Source organism: Nerophis ophidion, linkage group LG23 (genome assembly GCF_033978795.1).
Source record: "Nerophis ophidion isolate RoL-2023_Sa linkage group LG23, RoL_Noph_v1.0, whole genome shotgun sequence".
Lineage (NCBI taxonomy): Eukaryota > Metazoa > Chordata > Actinopteri > Syngnathiformes > Syngnathidae > Nerophis > Nerophis ophidion.
The window spans coordinates 16,950,721-16,971,847 of record NC_084633.1 but is presented as its reverse complement, the minus strand read 5'-3'; the positions used below and the strand labels follow the sequence as shown (position 1 = coordinate 16,971,847).

Below are 21,127 nucleotides of genomic sequence, written 5' to 3'. Positions count from 1 at the left end.
TCTTCTTCCTCCAAACACAACCAGTTGAGTTTATACCAAAATGGATACATGGATGATACAGCAGAGGATAAGGAGAATGTCATGTGGTCAGATGAAACCAAAATAGAACTTTTTGGTATAAACTCAACTCGTCATGTTTGGAGGAAGAATAATACTGAGTTGCATCCCAAGAACACCACACCTACTGTGAAGCATGGGGGTGGAAACATCATGCTTTGGGGCTGTTTTTCTGCTAAGGGGACAGGACGATTGATCCATGTTAAGGAAAGAATGAATGGGGCCATGTATCGTGAGATTTTGAGCCAAAACCTTCCCTCAGTGAGAGCTTTGAATGGTTGACCAAATACTTATTTTCCACCATAATTTACAAATAAATTCTTTAAAATTCCTACAATGTGAATTCCTGGATTTTTTTTCACATTCTGTCTCTCACAGTTGAAGTGTACCTATGATGAAAATTACAGACCTCTGTCATCATTTTAAGTGGGAGAACTTGCACAATCGGTGGCTGACTAAATACTTTTTTGCCCCACTGTATTTGGGCTGGGCGATGACATCATCATGATTGATGATCGCGATTCATTCAAGTTGGATCACGGTGATCAACTGTTGTTATCCATCAAACATGGAGATGATATCAGTAAAAAAACTGCATTTAGTTGAGATAATAATGAGTCATATATTGGAATATGGGATCCATTATTTAAATTGTTTGAACTATTAAATGAACCTAAAATATGACTTCTTTTGTCTTTTTGGAAAATATTAGTGTTGTCAAGCTTATGAGACGCGATGCAAGTGTAAGTCACTGTCACATTACTGTTTTTTTTAAGGTTTTTATCTTTTATAAATGGCTGTGATGATAATGTCACAATGAGGGATTGCTAATCACTGACATGTTGGAATTATTATTAATATTGATACTGTTGTGGCTATTATTCATTTTTGTTTGATTACTTTTGGATTGCTTAGTTGATTGCTATGCTGAATGTTGCTGGGCTGGGTTTGGTTTTGGAATTGAAATTGTATTATTGTTGTGTTGTATTGATTAATAAAATCTTTTTTAAAAAAAACACGGCTGACATATCAGTTAGAACAGGCCTGGGCAATTATTTTGACTCCTTGGCCAAATTTAGAGAAACAAATGTGTCTGGGGGCAGGTATATCTATTTTTAGGAACACTAATACAAAACCTCACAATAATGTCTGATTGAATGCTAAAAACAGACCGCCTTAAAAACGGAGTTGAATTTAAAAATGTTCTACTGAATAAGACACCTAAAAGTACATGACAATAATGTGGGATTAACAATATTAACTATGAAGGATAAAACACTGAATATTGACAACATATGAACGTCACACCCCCTCTCCAGCCACATAATTTACAATCAAACGGAACGGAATAAAAATGCAACAAACACAGTGAAATATGAACGCAAAGGGTAAAAAAAAAAAAAGACTTACAATCTGATATATCACTAAGCTTTAGAACTTTGTTGTAAAAATCTCCTTCCGCGTCTGTCCCTGAAACCCACATTTCAGGCTCTGGAAACACTCTGTAGAAACGCTCCCCACCCACACTGCTTGGTGCCTCATCTGAGCTGCTGTGACTTACATTACCTAGTATCTAATTAGTTGACCATAGTAACTAACTACATGACCATAGTAACTAGTATATCATACAGATTCCAATCATTGAAGTACTTAGTATAGTTGAAGACTTCCCATCATTAGAAAACATCACTGCACATCATAATGGCAGCTACACTTTCCATCCTAAAGATCGAAAAATGTGATTTGGGAATGTCCGGCGGGCCAGATTGTAAAGCTTAACTTGCAGAGTGCAGACCGATGTAGTTAAATTTTAGGAATATAAGTCAATTTATTGAATATTCGTTACAATCCCACCCTTTACTCCCTGAGGACTTTTTCATTTTTTGGCTCCTGAATTGGGCGTTTTTTTTCCCCCAGGGATATAAAAAAGTATTCACAAGAACAAACCCTCTTGGGAAAAAAATCATTGCGTTGGGCCAAAAATAGAGGGAATTTACCCCAAAGGACAAAAAAAAAAAATCTCTATTATAGTCTGTAGTATCGTGTTTTAGCCTTTCTACAAAACTAAAAGTACCAAAATATTATCTTTGCAGCACCGTGTAAAAAGTGTGTAGAATGTATTTGTTGTGGCTTTTGAAATCGTACTGTAGCTGAAAGTTGTTGTGTTGTAATTAATGATATTGTCTCGTAGCATTTACATACCCCGTAGGTATCGCTCATTGTTGTTTTGATGACTGATGGCGTCAGGCAGACAGACTTGAGGCACGTTCAACGTGCTTATCATTAAAGTGCTAGACCCATCCATCCATTTACTACCGCTTATTCCCTTTCGGGGTCGCGGGGGGCGCTGGCGCCTTTCTCAGCTACAATCGGGCGGAAGGCGGGGTACACCCTGGACAAGTCGCCACCTCATCGCAGGGCCAACACAGATAGACTTCATATAAAATCTGTCAGTCCTAATTCCATTGGTTTCTTTTTTCTATTTTTAATATATTGCCTTTTAAAACAATGTTGGATCGATATCTATTTTCTGGAAAGCCAACTTGCCGAGTACAGATTGATGTACTTAAATTTTAGGAATATAAGCCAATATATTGAATATTCTTTACAACCCTACCCTTCACTCTCTGAGGACTTTTTCATCCTTTAGCTCCCATATTGGGCAATTTTTTTTCCAGGGATATAAAAAAGTATTTACAGGAATAAACCCTTTTGGAAAAAATCATTGCGTTCGGACAAAAATAGAGGGAATTTACCCTAAAATGATCAAAATAGTCTCTAATGTAGTCTGTGGTATTGTGGTTTTAGCCTTTCTACAAAACTAAAAGTACCAAAATATTATCTTTGCAGCACCGTGTAAAAAGTGTGTGGAAAGTATTTGTTGTGGCTTTTGAAATCGTACTGTAGCTGAAAGTTGTTGTGTTGTAATTTATGATATTGTCTCGTAGCTTTTGCGTTTGTTGTGACCTTCCTTGGCCACCGTAGGTATCGCTCATTGTTGTTTTGATGACTGATGGCGTCAGGCAGACAGACTTGAGGCACGTTCAACGTGCTTATCATTAAAGTGCTAGACTTCATATAAAATCTGTCAGTCTTAAATCCATTGGCTTCTTTTTACTATTTTTGATATATTGCCTTTCAAAACAACGTTGGATTGATATCTATCTTCTGGAAAGCCAACTTGCCGAGTACAGATTGATGTAGTTAAATTTGAGGAATATAAGTCAAATATTGATTATTCGTTACAACCCAACTCTTTACTCCCTGAGAACTTTTTCATCCTTTAGCTCCTGTAGTCTTATTTCCCAGGGATATAAATAAGTATTTACAGGGAAAAAACCCTATTGGAAAAAATCATTGCGTTCGGCCAAAAATCAAATAATTGTACCCTAAAGGACAAAACAAGTCCCTAATATAGTCTGTAGTATCGTGGTTTTAGCCTTTCTACAAAACTAAAAGTACCAAAATATTATCTTTGCAGCACCGTGTAAAAAGTGTGTAGAGCAGGGGTCACCAACCTTTTTGAAACCAAGAGCTACTTCTGGGGTACTGATTAACGCGAAGGGCTACCAGTTTGATACACACTTAAATAAATTGCCAGAAATAGCCAATTTGCTCAATTTACCTTTAATAAATAAATCTATATATATATAAAAAAAATGGGTATTTCTGTCTGTCATTCTGTCGTACATTTTTTTTTCATTTTCCGGAAGGTTTTTTTGGTATGATGAAAAATGATGAAAAAAATACTTCATTGAACGGTTTAAAAGAAGAGAAAAAAACAAAAAAAATTTTTAATTCAATTTTTAAACATAGTTTATCTTCAATTTTGACTCTTTAAAATTCAAAATTCAACTGAAAAAGAAGAGAAAAACTAACTAATTAGAATCCTGTTGAAAAAAAAATAAAAAAAAATTATGGAACATTATTAGTAATTTTTCCTGATTAAGATTAATTTTAGAACTTTGATGACATGTTTTAAATAGGTTAAAATCCAATCTGCACTTTGTTAGAGTATATAACAAATTGGAACAAGCTACATTTATAACAAAGACTTTCCAGAACATTTTTAAAAGAAATTCAAAATACTTTGAAATCAGATTTAAATTTGTTTCTACAGATTTTCAAGATTTGCCAGAATAGTTTTTTTGAATTTTAATCATGAGTTTGAAGAAATATTTCACAAATATTCTTCATCAAAAAAACAGAAGCTAAAATGAAGAATTAAATTTAAATTTATTTATTATTCCTAACAATAAAAAAAAAATACATTTACTTGAACATTGATTTAAATTGTCAGGAAAGAAGAGGAAGGAATTTAAAAGATAAAAATGTATATGTTCAAAAATCCGAAAATCATTTTTAAGGTTGTATTATTTCTCTAAAATTGTCTTTCTGAAAGTTATAAGAAGCAAAGTAAAAAAATAAATGAGTTTATATAAACAAGTGAAGACCAAGTCTTTAAAATATTGTCTTGGATTTTCAAATTCGATTTGAATTTTGTCTCTCTTAGAATTAAAAATGTCGAGGAAAGCGAGACCAGCTTGCTAGTAAATAAATAAAATTTAAAAAATAGAGGCAGCTCACTGGTAAGTGCTGCTATTTGAGCTATTTTTAGAACAGGCCAGCGGGCGACTCATCTGGTCCTTACGGGCTACCTGGTGCCCGCGGGCACCGCGTCGATGACCCCAGGTGTAGACTGTTGTGTATTAGACTGTTTGGAGGCGAGGCGGAGACACTCACGGGTACATGGCCATGGTGGTGAGTCTGGTGTAGAGGTCTTTGCTGGGCGCATCTGTGGTGTTGCACGTGAATGGCTGGGGAGGGTGGAGCTTGTGTTTGCGACAGAACTCGTGTGGAGAAAGGGTGTAGTTCTGCCGCACCTCGTGCAGGTCGGACTTAGCGGCTATCACCACACACGGCGTCTTGCTGTCCATCAAGGATTGCTGCCAACGAGAAGAAGAGTGCAACTGAATGGGCCGCGCATTGTTGTGGAGTCTCACGAACACTGCACGTACCTTGTACATTTTGGCGCAGTACTCGAAAGAATTCGGATCGTTGACGTCGTAGATTAGGCAGACCACGTCGCAGGCGAGGTCAACCTCGGACAGGAAGTCCAAATCTGGCATCATCTCGTGGAGCTGCAGACCAGAGAGGACATTAAGCAAAATAGCTCATACATTAAGAAATACTTTTAATTAGGGATTTCCTGATCCAATATTAGCAGAACAAATACGTATTAAATGATATCAGCTTGCATGTAGGGCTGGGCGATATATCGATACACACAATATATCGCGGGTTTGTCTCTGTGCGATATAGAAAATGACTGTACCGTGATAATCAAGTATACGTTCTCACACAGTTGCTTTTAGCTGCGGGCATTACACTACATGCGTTTTCCACTCTCTTCTCTCTCCTTCTCACAGAGACATAAACAAGCACACCTTCTTACATACGTCACATGTGCAACATCATACGCTTCCGCAGAGCAAAGAGGTAGCTACATCTGTTACATTAGCTGTGATGCTAATGGTGCGTTGCGAGTGGTAATACAAGAGAGAAGGTGCGAATCTGGTAACAAATGAAGGAATAATTAATTCCCGAGAAAAACAGCACAGGGTCCATTGTCTGGCGGTGGTTTGGCTTCAAGCGGGAATATGTTGAACAATTATGCGGCAAAAGCGTTGCTCCAAAAAGTAGCAGCACTGCTAATGTAGCATCATTTGAAAAGTCACTCGTTAGAGAATGAAGAGTGCTTGAAACTCCGCATGTCAACATCTCCGTTCGGTGCCACACCCCAAAAAAATGCCGAAGCAACATTTTCCAGATCAACACCTAATGAAAAAAAAAAAATCAACAACAGAAGGAGATAACGTCCGCAGGAACCTACCACATAGCGAAGGACATACCTGATTGATTTCCTATTATGCAGCTAATTTTTGATAGTTATTGAACTATCTTGTGTGACATCATGCACAAAAGTGCGCTTTATTTGCTTTAAACTATTGTAGTGGCGTTCTGTACAAAAAATGCACTTTAATTTAGTGTTATTTTGATAAGTCATCTTAGTGACATCATGCACAGAAGTGCACTAATAACTTGTTTTAAAATGTTTCTGACAATCTTGCACTTTGTTTTGGAAATGACATGAATGTTTGTGCCACTGCTTAATAACTGTTTAATAAATACACTTTTGCTAAATTGACTTAGTTGTGATTTCCCTTTCTGCATGAAAGTTTAAAATGAGCATATATTAATGCAGTATGAAGAAGAATGTTTTCATGTAGACACATAGAATCTTCATACTGCTGTGATTATATGCATCAAATGTTCATTCAAGGCTAAGGCAAAATATTGCGATATATATCGTGTATCGTGACATGGCCTAAAAATATCGAGATACTAATAAAATGCCATATCGCCCAGCCCTACTTGCATGTAAAGTCTGCTATAAGCAGCGTGTTTACTTGTGCAAAGCAGTAAACATCTAACAAATGTCCTCCAATTAGGGCTGGGCGATATGGATGAAAAAGCATATCTCGATGTATTTTTACTTAAACTCGATATTCCATATATACCTCAATATATTTTTGGTGAAAGTATACATTTAAAGATATTAATTTTTGAGTGATATTCAGTGAAATTGAAGTGAATGACAACTGTGCTGTAAACACTTTATTAATAACCCAGTTAGTCAAGATTAGAGATGTCCAATAATGGCTTTTTGACGATATTCTGGCCAACTCTTAATTACCGATACGATATCAACCGATACCGTTACATACAGTCGTGGAAATAACACATTATTATGCCTAATTTTGTCGTTATATATATTTTGTCTGCCCTGCTGGATGCGTTAAGCAAAATATATCAACTCAAGTTATGGAAAAATGCCAACATGGCACTGCCATATTTATTATTGGAGTCACAAAGTGGGGCTTCACGGTGGCAGAGGGGTTAGTGCGTTTGCCTCACAATACGAAGCTCCTGCAGTCCTGGGTTCAAATCCAGGCTCGGGATCTTTCTGTGTGGAGTTTGCATGTTCTCCCCGTGAATGCGTGGGTTCCCTCCGGGTACTCCGGCTTCCTCCCACTTCCAAAGACATGCACCTGGGGATAGGTTGATTGGCAACACTAAATGGTCCCTAGTGTGTGAATGTGAGTGTGAATGTTGTCTGTCTATCTGTGTTGGCCCTGCGATGAGGTGGCGACTTGTCCAGGGTGTACCCCGCCTTCCGCCCAATTGTAGCTGAGATAGGCGCCAGCGCCCCCCGCCACCCCAAAAGGGAATAAGCGGTAGAAAATGGATGGATGGATGGAGTCACAAAGTGCATTATGTAAATATAATATGTATATTGTAGCGTCCCGGAACAGTTAGTGCTGCAAGGGGTTCTGGGTATTTGTTCTGGTGTGTTTCCCGAAATGTGTTTGTCATTCTTGTTTGGTGTGGGTTCACAGTGTGGGGCATATTTGTAACAGTGTTAAAGTTGTTTGTACGGCCACCCTCAGTGTGACCTGTATGGCTGTTGACAAAGTATGCCTTGCATTCCCTTGTGTGTGTGAAAAGCCGCAGATATTACATGATTGGGCCGGCACGCAAAGGCAGTGCCTTAAAGGTTTATTGGCGCTCTGTACTTCTCCCTACATCCGTGTACACAGCGGCGTTTTAAAAAGTCATACATCTTACTTTTTGAAACCGATACCGATAATTTCCGATATTACATTTATCGTCCGATAACATCGGTATTCCGATGTTATCGGACATCTCTAGTCAGGATGGGTATTAACAGCACAGAAAAGAAACTGTTGAAGTAGCACAATTACATCACATCAATAAAATAGAAAAATATTATTTCTATGTAAAATAAATAACATAGCTGTGCAAATACTACAAAACGTATCAAACTCAGATAAAAAAAAATACATTTGCACATTGTGATGTCCTTTCCTGGTTCGCTGACCCGCCCTATCTGGCCTCTGATTGGCCTGTCCCTAACCAATCATGACTTATCATAGTTAACAACCAACCAATCATGGATGTTTTTAATTGTGCAAGCCCGTCTTGGAAGAAGTAAGGGGAGGGGCTTAATAGCCTATAGCAAGGGAGCGGGGGAGAACAAATGACTAACCAAATTACAGGCGTTTGGTCATCCATACATTTCCTACCGCTTGTCCCTTTTGGGGTCGCGGAGGGTCGCTGGAGCCTATCTCAGCTGCATTCGGGCGGGAGTAGGGGTACACCCTGGACGAGTCGCCACCTCATCACAGGGCCAACACAGATAGACAGACAACATTCACACTCACATTCACACACTAGGGCCAATTTAGTGTTGCCAATCAACCTATCCCCAGGTGCATGTCTTTGGCGGTGGGAGGAAGCCGGAGTGCCCGGAGAGAATCCACGCAGGCACGGGGAGAACATGCAAACTCCACACAGAAAGATCCAGAACTCAGGATTACTCAGGACCTTCGTATTGTGAGGCAAATGCACTAACCCCTCTTTCACCGTGTTGCCCGCGTTTGGTCATTTTAAGGTGAAATAAATTATATCGATACTACAATATTTTCTTAATTCATATCTTGTTTAAATATATATTGATATATCTTACAAAGGCAATATATCGCCCGGCCCTAACTCCAAGGAGAACAGGTGTGATCTTTCCTTGTATTTTAGTGAAGTAATTTACAAAAAGTAAATATAGGCTACTAGAAACTAGTAGCTACATAACAGCTAAGGACACAAGCTAGATGTACAAAATAAAAAAAGTATCTACTACGCTTTGTTCTGATATCGTATCAGGTTAATAGCGGTATCAGCCAACACTCAAAGCCCCAATATCGGTATTGTATCGGATGTGAACAAGCCGTAGCGGAACACACCTTTGTGTAATGTTACCTACCAGCAAGTACTTCTCTTGACCGTACACATAAGTGGTGCTGATGGCGTAAAGGGACTTGTGGTCTTCCCTGATCCGCCTCTGTCGCTGTGGTGACAAAACACAAAGTCTAAAAATATCAACAGGACAGATAAGCTCGACACGTCTCACAGAGTGACATACCGTTCTGGCCGTGAACTCTGAAAGGTGGCCCACTGGTCAGTATTTGGAAAATAACTATTTCTGGGCTGTGGTCTGACCATTTATGTTTATTACTGTATTATATATACTTTGTGTAGTTTCCACTTACTTAAATTCAGTTTGAAGGAACAAGAATTCAGCTGTACTGCATGTTTTGCTACAAGTTTGCATGGACAGATGAACTAACCTGGAGGTTCTTGCCCAAGAAGGCTTGTAAGAAGCCACTCTTCCCGCTGCCTCGGGCCCCCAAGACGTTGCAGCGAAAGACGCTGCGCTGAGTCTGTTTCTTCTGCAGGTCAATGCGCTTGTTGCGTGTCACTGAAAGAACACTTTACATTCAGACCAGCCACGTGTATGTATGTGTGTTTATGCATTGTGTAACAACCATGGAGCAGCAACCTGTTATTGCAGCTGCTTGGGACTCCTGCTCATAGATGATGGAGTAACCCAGGTAGCCCAAATACTCCAAACTCCGCTGGACGTCGAGGTATGTCGTTAACCTGGGTGACAAGTGTGTAAGTAGTAACACAATGCATGGGTCTCTATAAAAGTGAATAAATCGAGACTCACGTCCACTGGGAGAGGTATCCTTGGTATGTGATCCATCCTTGGTCATTAGTGCACACGGTGTTGTTGACGTCAGGACCCCACGGCATGTAGGGAAACACTTTGAACAGGTCCTTGACTTCCTCTGGCGATAGCGCACAATCCCGGTCCTGAGTTCACACACACACATACGTCTCAACTTTAGTATAAAGTACATAAGGCAACATGACCGGACCGTCCGTGCAAAGCAAAAAAAAAAAAAAAAAAAAAAAACCCTACAAAAAAATGGTCGAATTGCCTTCCTGAAGTTATCATATCACAAACATGTAAGAAATGATTATTATTTTTAGATGTATAGACAAATTTGTAGACAAGTGTTTATAAGTTATTTGAGCATTAGGGCTGGGCGATATATTGATATAAATGATATATCGCGTGTTTGCCTTAATGCGATATAGAAAATGACTACCGTATTTTTCAGATTAGAATTCACTCCGGAGTATACATCGCTCCGGCCGAAAATGCATAATTTTGAAGGAAAAAAACATGTACAAGTCGCATTTTTGGGGGAAATTTATTTGATAAAATCCAACAACAAGAATAGACATTTGAAAGGCAATTTAAAATAAATAAAGAATAATGAACAGGCTGAATAAGTGTATGTTATATGAGGCATAAATAACCAAGGGAGAATGTGTCTGGTATGTTAACGTAACATATTATGCTAAGAGTCATTCAAATAACTATAACATATAGAACATGCTATACCTTTACCAAAAAATCTGTCACTCCTAATCGATAAATCCCATGAAATATTCTTCCTCAATGTCGCTTCTAAACAACTCTGCCAACTCCAAAGTTATGCGCCGCTTCCTCTTGTCGTTTTCTACTGCATATTTCACTACGTCCAGCTTGTAATCTGCAGTACATGATTTCCTTTTCGGTGCCATTTTTGTTCAGCCCTTCTTAGTTTTTATAAGTTACCGCCAACGATGAAATGATCCACTTTAATAGCTACGGCAGTAGCATATAGCAGTTACCATTCCATGACCCACAATGCACTTCTGCCATGACCCTCCCCCGCCAAATTCTTATTGGTTGACGTGTGTGTGACAATTGCTGACGTGTGTGTTACTATTGCTGACATTTTCTTCGTCTCTTCCGCAAATGAGATTAATAATACTATTTGATATTTTACGGTAATGTGTTAATAATTTCTCACATAAGTTGCTCTGGAGTATATGTCGCACCCCTGGCCAAACTATGAAAAAAAACTGCGACTTATAGTCCGAAAAATATGGTATATCGTAATATTTGAGTATACGTTCTCACGCAGTTGCTTTTAGCTGCGGGCATTACACTACAGGCGTTTCTCACTCCTTTTCGTCTTTCCTTTTCACAGAGACGTAAAACAGGTCCGCCTTCTTACATACGTCACATACCGTCGCGCGTGTTGCGTCATACGCTCTCGCCGAGCAGAGAGGTAGCAGCGTGGCTAACGTTAGCTGAGGCAGGTCGTGCTAGCGGAGCGGAGTTTGTGACAATACAAGAGAGAGAAGGTGCGAAACTGAACGCAAATGGAGGAAGAACAATTAATGCCCCAAAAAAAAGCAGGTGGTCCATCATCTGGCGGTGGTTTGGCTTCAAGCGGGAAGATATTCAAAAGTATGCAGCAGAAGTGTTGCTACAAAAGGGAGCAGCACTACTAATTTGTTCTTTCATTTAAAAAGTCACCCGCAAGAGAATGAAGAGTATTTAATAAACACAGTTTTGGTAAATTGACTTAGTTGTGATTTCCTTTCTCTGCATGAAAGTTTAAAATGAGCATATATTAATGCAGTATGAAGAAGAATGTTTTAATGTAGACACATAGAATCCTCATACTGCTGTGATTATATGCATCAAGTGTTCATTCAAGGCTAAGGCAAAATATTGAGATATATATCGTATATGGCATAAAAAAACCGAGATATTAATAAAAGCCAATATCGCCCAGCCCTAATATACATACATACATACATGATATATATATATATATATACACACACACACATACATACATACACACATATATACATATGTGTGTATATATGTGTATACACACACACATATATATATACATATATATATATACACACACATATAAACACATACAGTATATATATACATATACACACATATATATATATATACACGCATACATATACACATATATATATATACACGCATATATACACATATATATATATGTGTATGTATATATATATATATATATATATACATATATATATATATACATATATATATATATATATATATATACACATATATATATATACATATATACATATACATATATATATATATATATATATACATATACATATATATATATATATATATATATATATATAACAACCATGTTTATCATTTCAATTACACATACTTTCCGGACTATAAGCTGCTCCAGTATATAACAGGGTCCCTGCGGGTTTCAATAAATCAAATCTAAGACTTTTTTAAGACCATAATGAATAGAATTTGAGATCATTTCACAGCCATACGGATAAAAAAAGTATGAAGACAAGAAGGAAAATCCGGGCTCAGAATTCACTGCTCTTTCAAATTGGAAAACAAAATGGTTAAACTAACTAAATATACCAGAAACTTCACTGTTTTAAACTAATTGAAAACAATATTAGCAATCATAACAGCCATTAATCAGATTTAGAATAGTACCATAGTGTGCTTCATATGAAGTGTTTTCATGTAACAGCCAGAACGTCCGCAATGATAGAGGAAAGCACAAAAATACTATTAGTATTTCTGCTAAAGCTAAATGGTTTACTTTTGTGGCTGTCAGAATTGAGCAGATTAAAACATCTACAGTACTTCTACTGTATCTGCACAAAGTTGTGAAAAACAGAGTGGAGACAGATCGATTGTCTAAAAAGAAAGAAGGCGATTATGGCTGTCAAGCCTCAAACATAATTTGGACGTGAATAATGTGGATAACATTCAAATTTGCTCAGCTCATTTTTTATGTGCTGTGTAAAGATACATTTTTACCTCTTTCTGTGACTTTTTTGAAAACATACTCCTCACAAATAAGGGCTAGTTTTTATTTAAGTATGACAAAATTACATTTCTACTTGCTTTCCTCACCTAACCATAAACAGAGTAAACAAAAAACAAAGTTGCTGTATAAAGTTGGAGAAAAGATTAGGCATGATAAGCCAACCTGAAATTATAGAAACAAATAACAGAAATAATAGGAGAAATATGTTTTTTTTTATAGTTTTACTGCTGTGAATACACTCCTACCATAGAGAAATTAGCGTATACTTACTGTGGTATGATTTCACTACCTAAGATCTCATATTGATCTCCTTCGGCAATTGGCGACACTTTATTACCCACATAACACACCTTTGGGGGTGTTAAGTTGATCCTTGTATAATTGCATACTGTTTGTAGCGTTTCACTTATCCCGGATTTTTGACTTGTACATTATCATGTATTATATTTACCATGAATTGATTGACGTGGACCCCGACTTAAACAAGTTAAAAACTTATCTGGGTGTTACCATTTAGAGGTGAATTGCATGGAATATGTACTGTACTGTCCAATCTACGAATAAAAGTTTCAATCAATCAAAAATCATTCCATTCACTTTCACCGCAATGTTTACAAACTCTACCCTCCTCGATTGCTTCACATCCGGATCCTAAACACTTAGTACGTTTCAATCCACTGGCTTCAAGCATGCATTAATTGATCGTTCTGGAGACACAAATCGTTGAACTTGCACTTACCCATTTTATGAAAGTCATTTGGCTTTGCTGTAGGCTTTCGCTAAGTTTTCTCCGCTGCTATGCTAAGCTATGACAACATACGGTGGTGCTCATTAAACTACGTTCAAGCAAATCCAGCTACTTTAGTTCCATTTTGTAGTCACGTTATAGCCTCCTTGAGAATAGAAACATTTAAAATCAAGATGGAAATTTATGCATGTTTTAAACAAAAGTAACGTTAATAGATTTGTAAGACCTCGTATTTAAGACCTTGTATGAGATTTTAGAAGAATTGTAGACATTTTAAGGCCTTGAATTCAAATTGTTGGATTTAAGACATTTTAAGACCCCACAAATACGCTGTATAAGCCACACCCACTGAATCTTAGAAGAAGAAAAATTAAAAAAAATTCATACTGGACTACAAATCGCAGATATATATACATTGGTATGTTGTGGATTAAGATATTTACATAGAAAGTTTTTGTTAATGAAGTGAAGTGAATTATATTTATATAGCGCGTTTTCTCTAGTGACTCAAAGCGCTTTACATAGTGAAACCCAATATCTAATTTTTACATTTAAACCAGTGTGGGTGGCACTGGGAGCAGGTGGGTAAAGTGTCTTGCCCAAGGACACAACGGCAGGGACTAGGATGGCAGAAGCGGGGATCGAACCTGCAACCCTCAAGTTGCTGGCATGGCCGCTCTACCAACCGAGCTATACCGCCGCGGTATAGCAATTAGGTATGTTAATTTACATACCTAATTGTTACCAAACGATGTCTGTAACACGGCAGTAAAACCATTTTAAAGGGACTAAAAACCCACCTTTTTAGCACAGCTTTTATCTTACTTTTCTGCCTTCTTGTTTTTAAATGCACTGCTTGCCTATCTGTTTTATCCAGTGCTTTTATGTTTTTATTTCTATATTATCTATGTTTCTGTTGTATCTAGTGTTTATCTATTTTTTTTTTCACGTTTTTATTTCTATTTTAATTTTCTATTATATAATCTAACTTTCTATTTTCGTTTTTTATTTTCTTTTTTTTAATACTTTGTAGCACTTTGACATTTTAACAAATTTAAAGTGCGTTATTATTATTAAAACAGCTGATCAAACAAAAGAGAAAGGTCATTTATGTCTTTATTTATTCTTTATGAGGTGAGTAAGAGTTTGTCCTTTTTTTATACGTTTTAAGATGTTTGTCAGGATTATTCCTCACTGTACTTTGTAAACCCTGCATTAAAAGACTAATCCAGTTTCTTTAACTGGCTCATATTAGTACAATGTCTGATTTCTTTGCCTAATCCAATCTATAATTAAGATGTTAGCATAGAAAAATCCATCGATTAGCCAAACCTTTGTATAGTCTGCAGGTTTCAAAGCTTGGGAGAAAAAAAGTAGCTGCTTATAATCCAGAAAATATGGTTTGTATTATTTATCATTTTTATATTGGGAATGTTATTTTAGACCTATAACGAAAAGGTGCAAAAATGGCTGATATTCTCTGCAGTTGATTAAATAAACAACTTAATCAGATATGTGACAATTAACAGGCTTACACTCACCTTGTCGTGTTTGTCGAAAACGCTCTGAAGAAAGAGGTAAGCGTTGTGGTTCAGCTCTGTTGTACAGTCAGGAGGGATCTTGACTCTGGAAGACAGAGGTCAAAATGAACCCACAGAAATAATTACAGAAATTCGCCTCCATGGAACAACATTTCCCTTCACTAAGACTTACACAGGGAAGAGATATTCCTGCGTAAGCTCCAGGTCGTCATCGTAACCAAACCTCCTGAGCACGGTCCAGGTGGTCTCGTGTCGACCGCGCTGTATGAAGAGGGTGTGAAGGAATAAAAAGCCTGTGGACAGAAATGAGGGGGAAATGACTTCAGTGAACATAAGTGCTCATCAATGACCGAGACAATGTCTGACCTTTCAGCGTGAGCCCGTTGTCCTTGACTCCATCAGCCATGTTCCTTCTGACCACATTTTTAACGTCCTCTAAAGCCTGCGGCGCCAGTGGCGTATTGAAGCACGTTCTCTGAATCAAAACACAAATCCAGACAATTTTTGGACTTTTTACATGACCCAGTGGGATGAAGATGAAGCACTGAATTCCTATATATCAATCATGATATATAATGATTGGGTAGGATTTATTGGATGTATATATTTTTTTCTTTGTCATAAGAAACCGTAAGTTATAATATTAATTGTTCATTTGCACATGGCTTACAGTAAGTAGAAAGCATTACCTGAAAGAAGTTGAGCTCATTGTCATTCAAGATGCCGTCGTTGTCCAGGTCGGACACTTTAAAGATTCTAGTTAAAGACTTAATGCACGATGGCTTCAGCTTTAAGACAAAAAAAAAATGTGCTTGAGTGTAAAATCAGCTAATTTTTTAAAAATACCAGTTCATGTAAACAGACTCACCTCCTTCTCCTCTGGACAGTAAAGAGGTCCGGTCGGGTGGAGAACTGCCTTTTGGGCGTAGTAGAAGAGCTCTGAGATGTTCTTTAGATTTTTGGCGGAGCACTATGCAGGGAAGAATTTGAACTTGTCAATCAAATAAAAGAAACTGTCAAAAATACAGTATCTCAAGGTATAAGGACATTTACAGCTTAGTGTAACAATTGGCAAAAAGGAGTCAGTTCAGTTCAATTTTTTCGGAACATGCATATGATATAATGTAATTCATCAGATTTTTCCAGTTGTTTCATTACAACACGCCCGAAAAGGAGCAGGAAGAAGCAGAGCTTATTTCATCCTACCCTTTTTCATATCATAGCAATTTGATCCCATTTCCTTGTTCTCTGTAACGGAACAGTGAATAAATAAATAACAAATATATAAATATACCATAAATAAGTCATAAATAAATACATAAATAATCAAACTTTTTTTTTTAAAGTTCAAGATGTTCATCATAATCGTTCTTCTTTGTACTTTGTGAGCACTTGTAGTTTGAACAATTTCTTAAACTGAATCATATTGGGGCTTTGTTTGATTTCCTTGCTTATTCCATTCCATAATTTAATTCCACATACTGATACACTGAAGGTTTTAAGTGTTGCACGTGCATACAAATTATTTTAAATTAGATTTTCCTCTAAGGTTAGAAGGTTCTTTTGTGGGGAAGAATTGTTGTACTTTCTGGTGTAGCAGGTTAGAATTTGCTTTGTTAATCATTTTAGCTGTTTGCAAATGCAACAAGTTGTTACATATCAATTATTTTTCCATTATCCATCCATTTTCTATCGCTTGTGATTCAATAAATAAAGGGTTTGTTTGTTCTCTATATCCAACATTAAGTATTATTCTAACTGATCTTTTTTGTAACACCATTAGTGAATGAAGCCCACATTTGTAATTATTTCCCCATATTTCTACACAATAACTCAGATATGGTAACTCTAGTAAGCAGTAGAGAATATCAAGACATTTTTGGGTCTAGAACATATTTTGCTTTATTATTCATTATTGACGTGTTTCTTGCTACTTTATGTTATATATATTTTTTACATGAGGTTTGCAGTTCATTTTATTATCTATTATTACACCCAAAAATGTGTTTTCCTCTACCCTTTCAATGTGTACTTTGTTTATTTGTATTTCACTTTCTCTTCTACTGTTACCAAATAGCATTGTTTTAGTTTTAATGAGATTCAAAGATAGTCTTTTTAATGTGTTCATTTCTTCTGTTACTATTTGTATTAGATTATGTGTTTTCTTTCCTGAACAAAACACAATTGTATCATCTCTAAATAATACTAACTTTAGGTCCTTTATAACTATACAAATGTCATTTATATCAAAGATTAAATAATTCTTGTCCTAGTATTGATCCCTAGGGTATGCCAAAAGATATTTTCAGCTTTGTGGACGCATGTTCGCCGAGTTTCACGAATTGCTTCCTGTTGGTTAAATTGCTTCATACCCAGTACAAGACCAACCCTCTGATTCCATACCGTTCTAAATTTGTTTATTAAGATCTTGTGTTTCATTATGTCAAATGCTTTTGTTAATTTTTTACTATCTATTGCATTGATAATCTCTTCCGTTATTTCGATTAATGCCCCTGATGTAGAAATGTTGGCTCTGTATCCATATTAGCTGTCTGAGTGTTTCATTTTTATTTATAAATTTCTCCAATCTGTTGTTAACAAGTTTTCAATAATTTTAGAAAATTGTGTAAGTAGAGAAACCGGTCTGAAGTTTGTAAATTGATGGCAGCATGAAGCAGGGCTTTTATTGTGAAGATAGGAAATGTGCAGTCGGCCTTTAGAGTTTTGACGGAAGGGACGGCGCGAAAGTCTGTTGAAAAAAAAAGTGTTTCTCGCCTTCCTCTCTGTCATTTTTACATAATAATGAACTGGCAGCAGCCAGCGTCATCTCACAAGACCCTCGGGTGCCGTGAATGTCAATCAAGCAAGCTACGGAATTTGCCGCCAATGTTTTTCTTGTAAAGTGTATGGAAGCTGGATGAATTAGATGCCAAAAACCGGCGTTATCATCATTACTGTCTGATTCCAATCAATGCAAGTCATCAGAATCAGGTAATACACCAACTTATATTCTTGTATTTATGAAAGAAAGACATCTATATGTGTTACACATGCTTGTATTATCATTAAACACATTTAACTTGTTTACAAAAATGTCTCTTTCATAAATAAATAAATATAAATTATATATATAAATGAGGTAGATCCCCTCGAGTTGGTCAATTGAAAAGTAGCTCGCCTGCAGAAAAAGTGTGGGCACCCCTGTTCTGGACTAATAACAACAAACAATGCAGATTGACATGCCTTTGGAGTTAAATGTCACATGACTTGGTGTCCAGACTATTTCCACTTTGCATGTGCCCTCACTTACGTCCTTGAAGCTAATCTAGCACTAGGACGAGAGCGACAGAGGACATATTCCTCCATGACAACATTACAGTGTTAGTAATGGGTGTCCGTGATATTAATCCATGTGGCGTGGAAACAAGGTCAGTCAGTAGCCTTACACACTTACAGTATTTGCCATTGTGGTCCACTTATCATTAAGAGTGGGCGGGTTCTCTTATATGTCAGTGCACCCAAACACATGAGGTTTTCTTACCTCCACACACGTCTCAATGTCCTGGTATTGATTCATGATAGGCAGGATGGTCTCCATGCTGCTGTGCTCCACCAGGTCAGACTTGTTGCCCACAAGAATCAACGGTACCCTGTGAAACAAATGCACAACTTAAACTTAAAAACAGTGCTTTTTGGAATAATGTACACCAAAATGTGGACAATAAGAAAACTTTTCAAATTGCCGTACTGACCCAGGTATATTACAGTATTTTCCACTTAAAAATGTGTCTAATAATACAACTTATATTTTATAAATAAAGAACACCAAGTGGTGCCAAGCCTTCTCTTCTGTTACTCGCATACATCAGTAACCTTGAGAGATGCACCGCACAACAAAAGTGTCTCAAAAGTTGTTCGCAAGATTGCAAACAACGTAAGAGGTAAGTTTAATACCATGGTGATGAATCAACAACTACTTGTTATCTGAGTTTGTCTTAATAAATGTAAAAAAACTGGGTTGTTTTATATTCGGGTCAATAGGGTAATTATAAGCTCGCCGCCAACTACCTGCTGTCTTTGTCTATTCTGTCATTGATGAGGGGAATCCAATGGCTGGTAACCTGGGACAGAACAGCACACCATTATTGAATGAATCACTTCAAACTAGAGATATCACGGTTTTGTAGATACAGCTTCAAAATGTTCTCAATAATGCAGTAACAAGTGGCGGACTAAAATAAAAACTTGGTGTATAGTTTATTTCTGGCTCTATGACTTTGGTGGGTTTAAAAAAAAACTACATCTACCAGAATGCTCAGCGCAGCGCAGTCCGCAATGTGGGGGCGTGGCACGAAAGAAAAAGCAGGAAGTAAAGTAAATTCCACTGCGTAGAAGATACATTTTTTTTTTTTTTTAAATCCAGTCATAACTAACAGAAACAAAACCTGGTGAAAACATAACCTCTGCACGCCATGTTCAACTAAAGCACGGCGGGCGCGGGAAAGCAACTGCCACACATCGAACTACTTGATAAGGTATCTTCACACGTAACAATGAAGCCAGCGAAGCTAAATGTCAATTTGTGAGGTATTTACATTGTTAAAAGTTCAAATTAGGGCTGGGCAATATATCGATATACTCTATATATCGCGGGTTTGTCTCTGTGCCATATAGAAAATGACTATATCGTGGTATTCGAGTATACGTTCTCACGCAGTTGCTTTTAGCTGCGGGCATTACACTACAGGCTCTTCCCACTCTTTGTTGTCTCCACTTCTCAAAGACAGCAAGCGCACCTTCTTACACACGTATACGCCCTCGCGGAGCAGAGGTAGCAGCATGGGTAACGTTAGCTGTGATGCTAGCGGAGCCGTGCAAGTGGTAATATGAGACAGAGAAGGGGCGAATCTGGTAACAAATGGAGGAAGAATTAATTCCCAAGAAAAACAGCAGGGGGGTCCATTGTCTGGCGGTGGTTTGGCTTCAAATGGGAATATGTTGAAAAACGTTGCTACAAAAAGTAGCATTACTGCTAATATGTAGCATCATTTGAAAAGTCACCTGCTAGAGAATGAAGAGTGCTTATTCCGCATTTCAACATCTCCATTCGGTGCCACACGCCCACACCATCAAAATGTTGAGGCAAACATTTCCAGATCTACGCCTTATGAAAAAAATAGTCAACAACAAAAGGAGATAATGTCCGCAGTAACCTCTCACATAGCGAAGGACGAACACTATTTGATTTCCTATTATGCAGCTCATTTTTATTTGACAGTTATTGAAATATATTGTGTGACATCATACACAAAAGTGCACTTTATTTGTTTTTAACTATTGTAGTGGCGTTCTGTACAAAAAGTGCACTTTATTTGTTTTTAACTATTGTAGTGGCGTTCTGTACAAAAAGTGCACTTTAATTTAGTGTTGTTTTGATATGTCATCTTAGTGACATCATGCACAAAAGTGCACTAATAGGTTGTTTTAAAATGTATCTGACAATCTTGCACTTTCTGTTTTGGAAATGACATGAATGTTTGTGCCACTGCTTAATAACTGTTTAATAAATACACTTTTGGTCAATTGACTTAGTTGTGATTTCCTTCTCTATATGAAATTTTAAAATGAGCATATATTGATGCAGTATGAACAAGGATGTTTTAATGTAGACACATAGAATCATCATACTGCTGTGATTATATGTATCAAGTGTTCATTCAAGGCTAAGACAAAATATCGAGATATATGTCGTGTATCGCGAAATGGCCTAAAAATATCAAGATATTAAAAAAGGCCATATCGCCCAGCCTTAGTTCAAATGCAAGTTAAATTTTCTGAGAAACTGCACTTTTAAAACTGATAAAACAAATGTCCACTGTAGAGTAAACTGCTTCTCGGGGATTAATAAAGTATGTCTGATTCTGATTATCTGAAAGTAAAAGTTGAGAAACAGTAGATGTTCCCACACAATTATTTGCACTTAAAAACACTTGCTTGTAGTAATAAATATGATTATAGAGAATTTTAGCATTATGTTTGTGTAAGTACATGAGTTATCCTAAACCAGGGGTAGGGAA

The 21,127-nt window shown here is 37.1% G+C and overlaps 1 protein-coding gene across 2 annotated transcripts in view; it reads right to left on the bottom strand.

The window, feature by feature from the left end:
* The window catches only part of rhot1a (ras homolog family member T1a), a 34,416-nt gene that overhangs the window by 4,736 nt on the left and 8,553 nt on the right, over window positions 1-21,127 (bottom strand). For both annotated transcript variants that reach the window (XM_061885024.1, XM_061885025.1), the window contains exons 6-18: window positions 19,119-19,171; window positions 18,592-18,700; window positions 15,919-16,020; window positions 15,740-15,838; window positions 15,417-15,525; window positions 15,223-15,343; window positions 15,051-15,135; window positions 9,707-9,852; window positions 9,536-9,636; window positions 9,324-9,454; window positions 8,960-9,043; window positions 5,076-5,198; window positions 4,801-5,003 (exon numbers count right to left, since the gene is read on the bottom strand). In XM_061885024.1, the coding sequence (XP_061741008.1) occupies window positions 4,801-5,003; window positions 5,076-5,198; window positions 8,960-9,043; window positions 9,324-9,454; window positions 9,536-9,636; window positions 9,707-9,852; window positions 15,051-15,135; window positions 15,223-15,343; window positions 15,417-15,525; window positions 15,740-15,838; window positions 15,919-16,020; window positions 18,592-18,700; window positions 19,119-19,171 (1,466 nt within the window). The remainder of the gene's footprint in view (window positions 1-4,800; window positions 5,004-5,075; window positions 5,199-8,959; window positions 9,044-9,323; window positions 9,455-9,535; window positions 9,637-9,706; window positions 9,853-15,050; window positions 15,136-15,222; window positions 15,344-15,416; window positions 15,526-15,739; window positions 15,839-15,918; window positions 16,021-18,591; window positions 18,701-19,118; window positions 19,172-21,127) is intronic.